Source organism: Lutzomyia longipalpis, chromosome 1 (genome assembly GCF_024334085.1).
Source record: "Lutzomyia longipalpis isolate SR_M1_2022 chromosome 1, ASM2433408v1".
Taxonomy (NCBI): Eukaryota; Metazoa; Arthropoda; class Insecta; order Diptera; family Psychodidae; genus Lutzomyia; species Lutzomyia longipalpis.
The window spans coordinates 25,739,696-25,748,435 of record NC_074707.1 but is presented as its reverse complement, the minus strand read 5'-3'; the positions used below and the strand labels follow the sequence as shown (position 1 = coordinate 25,748,435).

The 8,740-nt window shown below is 36.2% G+C and overlaps 3 protein-coding genes across 4 annotated transcripts in view; all 3 read right to left on the bottom strand.

Moving 5' to 3' along the window:
• The window catches only part of LOC129797522 (LIM domain-binding protein 2), a 421,356-nt gene that overhangs the window by 221,061 nt on the left and 191,555 nt on the right, over positions 1-8,740 (bottom strand). The gene's annotated exons all lie outside the window — the stretch shown is intronic.
• On the bottom strand, positions 49-1,232 carry LOC129797642 (uncharacterized). The gene is made up of 2 exons (XM_055840413.1): positions 1,063-1,232; positions 49-993 (listed from the first exon to the last, which is right to left on the bottom strand). The coding sequence occupies exons 1-2, from the start codon at positions 1,205-1,207 to the stop codon at positions 104-106; spliced, it is 1,035 nt and encodes a 344-aa protein (XP_055696388.1). The 5' UTR covers positions 1,208-1,232; the 3' UTR covers positions 49-103.
• On the bottom strand, positions 1,538-5,634 carry LOC129797661 (L-lactate dehydrogenase). Its single transcript, XM_055840443.1, has 4 exons — positions 5,344-5,634; positions 3,551-3,801; positions 2,814-3,403; positions 1,538-2,101 (listed from the first exon to the last, which is right to left on the bottom strand). Exons 2-4 carry the CDS (start codon positions 3,789-3,791, stop codon positions 1,937-1,939), a joined length of 996 nt encoding a protein of 331 aa, XP_055696418.1. The 5' UTR covers positions 3,792-3,801; positions 5,344-5,634; the 3' UTR covers positions 1,538-1,936.

The following is an 8,740-nucleotide window of genomic DNA, read 5'->3' as shown; positions in this document are numbered from 1 at the left end:
GTAGCACGATTTTTTACTCACGAATTGAGAGAGACTAACACACTCTGGTGAAAATGCTATAATTTTATTTCCCAGAATAATGTATAAATTTTTAGTAAGAAATTTAAACAGGCTTGATACCAACGTTGCCAAGACCGTAGGGTTCATGTTCTGCGGTTACGCAGAAGTAGAGACCTTCAGCGGTAGATGGGAAGTCCAGATCCAGGGCAATAACATCCTTGTAGTCACACTTGGCCTTCTTGAAAGTGGCCCAATCGGGGCAATTGACAAACAGAATGCTATTTGGATAACAGATAGCATCTACGAGTAGGGTGACGGAAAGGAAGTGAGAGCACACGTTAGACTTGCAGCAGGGTTGCAAACGAATCTTTCCATTAGGGAAAAGTTGCACGTGAACATCAATATCGGCAACACCATAATGGCCACTGTTGGTATGAAGAGCAACCACCTTCTTGGCGATATCTTTGCTAATGTAGTTGTTGCCATCGCAGGTATCAGCGGGATCGAGGAAGAGAACATGATGAAGGAAGACTTCGCATTCGTCACGAAGAATAACTGCAGCATGAGCAGAAATTTGAGCACCAACGGAGAAACCAACAAGGTAGATATCCTGGACCAGAACGTGTGTTTGGGAAACCAAGTAGTGGCAAAGCTTAGCAACAGATCTTGCTAGATGTTCATTGTTTGCGTGCAAGCTTGAATATTCTTGTTCAACATTTGCAGCAACATCTACAGCAATGATGTTGCAATCGTGGTGAGTTTGACGAAGTCTCCACAATTCGGAAATTGCGGAATATTCATCAGTTGGTGGGAATCCTGAAACGAAGACAAGAGTCTTCTTATTCTTCACAAAATCTTCGTTAGCGCAGAGATCACAGAGATCAGCAAAGTGATAGGTGTGCACATGTTGCTTTCCGAAGAGGTAAATCTTAATGTCACGTAGTGCAACGCTAGGATAGAAATTGAGTACAGTTGTGTCCACATTGGCCTCACCTGCAGGTTAAAGAGTTTAAGGTAAAATTTTTAAGAAATTATAAATTAAAGATGATAAGGATAGCTTACAGAATCGACCCCATCCGTCCTGAAGGCATCGCAGCAACTCCTCGTTATTGTACGTTTGGATAGAGTAGGGACATTCAAAGACAATGCCACTGGCGAGGGCAAAGTACGTGGCAACAGCCAAAAAAATGAATCGACAGTGCAACATTTCTGCCACCCGTTTCTTAACTTTAATGAATGCCCGTGGGACCCAGGTTTATTTATATAGGATCCTCAACTGCCAACAATGATGCCCGTGTCAGAATCATGCCAATTTTCCAGGTCACGATCTCAAAAATCACGCAAAGAAACTTCGATTGTTACTAATTCGCTGTTACCAATGAAGACATTTTCCGCACGTAGAAACAACCTCCTCAATGTCAAGGTATATCGGCAAGGAAGAAAAGGTGAGTGAGTCTCAAGCAGAAGATAATCGCCTCGAGGTATAGAATTTTTTTTTTTTATTTCAACTTTTCAACGGTTCGTATTAAAAGAGACATTAACGGTAAATTTTACATAAAGATTTTAATATTATAAATATATATAAAGTGTGCAAATTTAATACATTCACAATAGTGATCAAACATTCCATTTTAGAGGTTCACTTTTAAAATACAAATATTTATCTCAAAATGTCACATAAACAATTATATTACTCCCATTTGGCTCTCTCAAGAGGTAGATTGTAAAAAATGTTGTTTTCTTTTTAATTTTCATATTCGATACGCAAAACATTTATCCTCTATCGCAGAACACAACACCGAAAAATGCCATAATATAGAATTGAGAAAAATGCAAATGATACAAGATAGAAGCCAACGATTCATTTCTATTTAGCTATGTTGGATGTACTGTTGATGGTATAGTGTAGAATAAATGCTGAAAATTCCACCATTTATCAGTATTTGAGGCCGGATTGGACTTCATTCATTAGTTCGGCGGACTTTTGAAGTTGCTTTGTCTCGTCTTCGGTTAGAATTTGACGAACAATGTGACTGACTCCGGTCGCACCGAGAACACACGGCAGAGACAGAAAGACTTCCTTATCTATTCCATGTTCTCCCTGGAAAAGAAATTGAGAGATTCTAGTTAGGCATCCGAGAGACATTCAATTTGCAAGACCTAATTCGAGGGGTTACTAATTAAGAAATAAAAGATACATTTTTAAAACACTTATCATGGCTATGTTCTAGTCACGAATGTCGAAAGAAATTCTCTTTATTTACTCTCCATAAAAATTCCTTTTAGAGTTTAAAATTGTTTCTAATGAATCATGAAAAGTCGAAAATATTTTTAAGAATTCGATAAATTTCAATAAATAAATCTGAAAAAATTCTGCAAAAGATTTAGATTTTAATTTATTATTCTCATTATTTTTTGAATAAAATAAAATCAAGATAAAAAATTGTATCAATTTAGATGGATTAACTATTTGTAATTTTTATGCAAAGTTTAAGATCGATTTTGATGACATAATTAATATAATTCGAAACATGTTCTACTGCAAAAGTTATAGTGATAGATGATTAAAAGTAAATAAAAAAAAATTGTTTTGTCTTCTTAAACATGAATATACGAAAATCTATCTACTGGAGGCATAAAATACTAAGCTTTAGAGCTTCCAGTGTTAATATCTACATGGATGTAGGCACATGACAATGAAGATAGGCAAATAAAACCATCTTATAAGGAGAGGACTAATAATTGGAAATTGAATAAAATAAAACTCGTGTGCACGCAATGATTAGCCCGTGCAATTGAATTGAATTCCTTACCGTGACTAAAGTTGAAACGGCATGAACGTTGTGGGTGTTGCGGAGAAGTGCCGATGCCAATGATGCGACAGACAGTCCAATTGCCCATGAAGTGTACCCCTTCAATTTAATCACCTCGTAGGCACTCTCGACGACTTTCTTATGCAGCTCAATCCAATTCTCTTTATCACCATCCATACCGACGTTGGGATTAATTTCGCGAAGCCGAACACCAGCAATGTTGACTCCTGACCACACGGGTACGGAGGAGTCACCGTGTTCACCTATAATCCAGCCGTGACACGATGTTGGGGCTACACCCAGCCGCTGGGACATCAGAAAGCGGAATCGTGATGAATCCAAATTGGTGCCAGAGCCGATGACACGGTTTTTCGGGAGGCCGCTTAGCTTCCATGCCACATATGTGAGAATGTCTACGGGATTTGAGACGATCAAGAGGATGGTGTTGGGGCTGTACTCAACCAACTTGGGTATGATGCCTTTGAAGATATCTGTGTTCCTCTGTACCAAATCCAAGCGACTTTCACCCGTTCGCTGACGTACACCCGCCGTCACGACGCACAATCGTGATCCGGCCGTAATGGAATAATCTATTTGGATTCAAAGTTATCGAGAAGAGACACACACGGTATAAATAATTGGCATTATACATTTCCTGGATCTCTCCACATCTGTGCCCCTCTGTCCCCATACCCAAAAAGGCACACACATGGCTTTTCCCACAAAAATCTCATTACCTGTACTCGCCTCTATGCGGGCATTTTTCATGAATGCCGTACCATGTTGCAAATCCAACATTTCTCCACGCAATTTATCTTCCATTACATCCACGAGGACAACCTCGCTAGAAACACTCTGCGTAAGTACACTGAATGCGCAGGCCATTCCCACCTGACCGATTCCCACTATAGTCACCTTGTTGCCGGAACTATTTAGTGGCTCCGCAACTTCGGTCATTAATTGGTCTTTCACAGACATGATGACAGTGCTAGAAGTGGGTAACAAAAAAAAAGAGGTGTTGAAATACATTTACAATCCATTAAGACATTTTTTCTCACTTATTTTCAAAAAAGACAATTGTTTGATTCAACAGTAGTACTAATGTATAAATTAATCATTTTTACCCAAAATTCATCCTCTTCCATTTTGTAGTACATACATATAATGGAGCATTGAAAACAGAAAGGAAAGTGAAAGGATTGCAGCAATCAATGATTTTATTTATCTATTACATACATACATACATATACATATTTGTTTAGCAGAAAATACGTGAATTTGGAGCGCTGATGCAATTCATGCAATATTGTAAAAATTTCAAGGATTTACTACTTTCTATCTGAATAATTTCTACCATACAAATTGTCTTTGCTCATGGGCCCTGTTCTTGTGAGTTACAATTTGAATTATATTAGAATTCTTTTTAATGGATACATTAATAAATATCCAGATATTTGGATCTCTAAATAATTTATTTAAGGATTAAAAATCAGTGATAATGCAAAAAAATCTTTCTGAATTGATTATAAATTTTGCAGTTAGAACATATAGAATTTACAGTCCATCCACACTCATAGGTAATCTCTTCCTCAATAATTCACATTCATTTGAAAAGGTCACTATCTAGTTGAATTTTGAAAATTTCATGAAATATTGAACACAATTCCTTTCAAAAACAATCCTCATCTAAAGATATACAGTAACAAATGCAACAATCAAGATAGATATTTCTTTAGGAATAACATATCCGAAAGGCTGACTTCACCAGAAGAGTGGTGGTAAAATATTTACAATTGTTTTGACTCACTGTAATTTACTCACAGTACAAGTATAACGAAGCAACAACTTTCAAAAGCTCTCCAAAACCTCTTCTAAAAAGCTTTCAATTTGGAATGATTTAAATTTGGCAATCGTTTCAATTAAAAAATGTATTCTTAAACCGCATGATTTTTTTTAATACCGGAGCATAAAGATTTTAATTCATAAATTTCAAGTTCACATTCCACGCGGGAGTTCCATTTGAAATATGAGGCTCGTTAGTGAAATAAAAGTGTTCCATTGTGTTCATTTTTATGTAAATCGCAATGTAATTGTGTAAATGATGTCTATTATAATCATTCATGCTCATTTAAATTTGCATATCGGAAGATCTTTATATAATTTCGTCACTATAATTTCACTTCTGAATACAAAATTAGACTTATGGTTGGCTTAGGAATATGTACATAGCATACACATGTGAGAATTGAGTGACCTTCAGCGCTTCACTTTCTTTCAAAGTCAAGTACATTATAGAGACGTTATAAGAATGAGAACAGATGGGGGAGTATGCTATATGTTGTACATGTAGAAAAAGCTGGGGCAGTGGCTCTTGTTTGCATTATTGACGACGAACAAAGAAAATTCCAATGTGGCAGTACATCGATTGGATGCCAATAGGGCCAAATACCACATAGTTTATTTTGCGGGAGCTCACAAAATGTTAACCATATGGTTAATTAGTGAGTTGAGAAAGAAATAATTCAAATACCTTTGATCAATTCACACAGACACAGCTAACTTCGAATGGTCACTTGTTGTGAATAAAAGCTTGTATGCACCAAGAATGGTCAAGAAATTCACTAAATGCAGCTCCTGGAGCGTTTGAAATACTTGAGTACCGGCGACTAACTGCCAAGAGATTCACTTATACCGGCAAACTTAAAGGTGAAATCAATGTCAAGACTGACAAAGTGAATTACACCAGAAAAAAGCACTATTGCGCAAGTCTTACACTCCCGCAAGAAAGTCCACACTTCGCAATCGTCACTCACAAACTCTCGCACAAATTTACCAGGCGCAACGACTTTTCGCGGTTAAATGGATAAAAATCTGTGATGAAGGTGCGTTCGTTTAAAGTAGTTGAGATTTTCAGGGTGAGATTTATTTCACAAAAGTTGAAAAATAAAATAAAGTTCTCTTAAAGGTGGAGGTTGATACACATAATGGACAAGATTTTCAAAAAAGTACATTGAGGATTGTTAAGAGAAAATAAGACTATAGGTATTCACATTTGTAGTATATAATCAATAAAACTCCGTTCAGTTAGGACTTGATATAAGCATATTTAGACATCCCAAATTACGAACATGACGATGGAAAAAAATGTTTAGGTATTATTTTGTTCTATTTATAATTTTTTTATTTATTTATTCTCTGCCATATAATACAAGGTTGTACATATTTCAGAGCAAAGGTAGAAACATTTTGATCTACCTTGACTATATATTTTCCCTTCTAAAGAATTTCGTATCAATTACAATATCTACCAACTGTTGGCAGCAGTTGTTGGTGCAAAAAAAAGCAGAATATCGGTGTGTTTCATCAGCATGGTCGATAAATTTGGATACAATGCGAAAGTGTTTGAGAGCTTCCACTTTTAATTCTGCGAATTGTTTCCATAGCTCCACGATGAAAATGAAGCATGGTATCGCTGGAATGCCATATGAGTAATATGTTGGCTTGTGGACAATTGAAGGAAATATTTGTTGGATATTATGAAATAGTTTCTTGCACTCGCGTTGCCCTTTCGAGGGCAGGAGAAAACGCCATATACATGATTATGTTGTCTCTCGTGGTTTGAATAAAATTTCATTTGGAAGGAACACCCATGCCTATTTTTCGTCTCTCTCTCTTTCACTCTAGTTCGCAGAGACAAATGGAGATAATTTAATTGGACGGCCACCACTTTTATACCTGCCATGATGCTTGATATACCTGCTTCGATATTTAATACCTCCAGCGATCGTCTAACACTTGGGGTGGCCAGTGTCCCAAAAGTCTCACTGCGACAGGAATATTGTATACCCAAAGAAAACAAGAAAAAACACTTTTTGTGTCTTTTCTAATACTCCTCATTTCCTTTTTTTTTATTATTTTACCTGTAATGCGAACACAAAAATTGGAAGAAAGTGAAATGTGTTAAAATGTTATCTCGCAAATTGCTATCTTATCTTTAGTTGATTCTAGTATTAAATTAAAAGGCTAAATTAAGTGAGTGATTGTATCGGGGTCCGTGTGTTTGTATGACAAAATTATTCACGTGCACACTCAAGTGTCTGCCTTCACACGAAGGGGCGATTAATCTCTTTCTTCTGCGCGCCTCTCTAAGCGACCAACTAATGTGGCACTACTGGTGTTTTCTGGTACTGAATTACTTCTTTTGTTCTCCCCTATAAAGTGCAGCTTACACCCAACTTACCACTGAATCCATTGTTCTTTCACACCTCGAACCTCTCTTAAAAACAAAAACAAAAAATTTCGTCTGGGTGTTCACAAAGAAAAATCTTATCAGAATAAAAATTGCATATATCCCGTCGGCAATGATAAATTCACCTTTGATGTGCATATTTACAATATGTATTGGAATATGATAGAAATATGCTAATATATTATGCTTTGTTTACCTCTTTCTTAATATTGAATGAATTTTAACCTTTGGAATGCGGAGGCCTTGGTAGTTACGTAGAATGCGAAGGTGGGGTCGTTGAACGACCCCAAAAAGAAGGCCAATTTTCTCCAAAACTATACAACCTGGAGTTGTCGGGTTAGTGCCTATAGATTCCTTATATAGTCCTCTTGCCCCTTGCATCACAAATTTGCCACCCGGAAACATGCAGAAGAAGATATTAGGGTAAAACATTTTTCACTCATTTTTCACATTTTCTTCGTGAGAAATTTGCCACGAAGTTGACCGTAACTGCTATTTTTTTTCACTACTTCCCCACATTCCCCTCACTTCCCGCACCGTGATAAATGGCAATATTTCTCGAATATTCTTTATTGTTTTGCACATTTATATGCTTCTAATTATGTTTTATGTTGTTTATGTTACATTTTCGCGATAATTCTGACACTGAGATGGTAAAGTGAGAAAGTAAACACAACCCTTCAACCCCCTTCAACCATATGATTTATGATGTGACTAACTTCATTCTAAGAAATTTTTCGCAGCATGGCCGTTACACCAATTTTTGAATTCCCTTCTTCTACATTTTCCTTAATAACTTTTCTTGTGGTGGACGGATTGCGCTGAAATTTTTACACAACCTCCTCAGATAACCAAAGAACTTATTTCCAAAAGATGGGAATGGTATCTTTTATATTTATGGAGATATAACACGAAATATAGCGCTGGGGTCGTTCAACGACCCCGCTCCGCATTCCAAGGGTTAAATTTAAATTAATCAAGACATTCAGTATGGATTCAAACGAAGACTAAATGTTGTGATTATATTATGAGTCTTTCTGTAAGAAACGTATAAAATTGAAAGGGGCTATTCATTGTTAATTGAAACATACCTGTTTTATTTTAAAATTAAAAATAATTGTCTCATATTATAAAATTTCTACATATCAACTCAGATAGTCTGATAAAGATAATTATTTATTTTTTAATAGCAACCTATTAGCATATAGTAATGAAGCAAACATTTTAAAAGAATATATTTCGTCGGAAAGACAAGAAGCTACAGCGTTGTGTAAGATTTCTTAGTTTTGAGGTCAGCTATACTCACCTTAAGTTATAGTCCAGGATATTTAATGCCTGCATTTAAAACTTGTTTGATTACTCAATTTCTATTTTAATTTATCTAATAAATACATATTTTTTCAACTAAGGAGAACAGATAAATTTCAATATTTATGGATGTCATAAATTTCTCCATCACCGTAGAAGATTGAAAGTGATAGGAGCGGGTTTCGTTGATGACGATAGTGTTAGAAAGGGGTTAAATTGGGCACCCCGTGCCATGTAATGTGGGGCTACGTGTAGTAAGACTAACGATAAATGATTATGTGTACACCAGAGATTAAAGCAGAATAGTCCATAAGTTGGAGAAGATATAATATCTCTGGTTTGTCCCCGGTATTCTCTTTAACTCTCCTGG

Coding starts and splice junctions, on each gene's coding strand:
- LOC129797642 (XM_055840413.1), bottom strand. CDS start 1,207: ATGTTGCACTGTCGATTCATTTTTTTGGCTGTTGCCACGTACTTTGCC. Junction 994..1,062: donor GGACGGATGGGGTCGATTCT/GTAAGCTATCCT, acceptor TTTAACCTGCAG/GTGAGGCCAATGTGGACACA.
- LOC129797661 (XM_055840443.1), bottom strand. CDS start 3,791: ATGTCTGTGAAAGACCAATTAATGACCGAAGTTGCGGAGCCACTAAAT. Junction 3,404..3,550: donor CCGCATAGAGGCGAGTACAG/GTAATGAGATTT, acceptor GAATCCAAATAG/ATTATTCCATTACGGCCGGA. Junction 2,102..2,813: donor CCGTTTCAACTTTAGTCACG/GTAAGGAATTCA, acceptor TTTCTTTTCCAG/GGAGAACATGGAATAGATAA.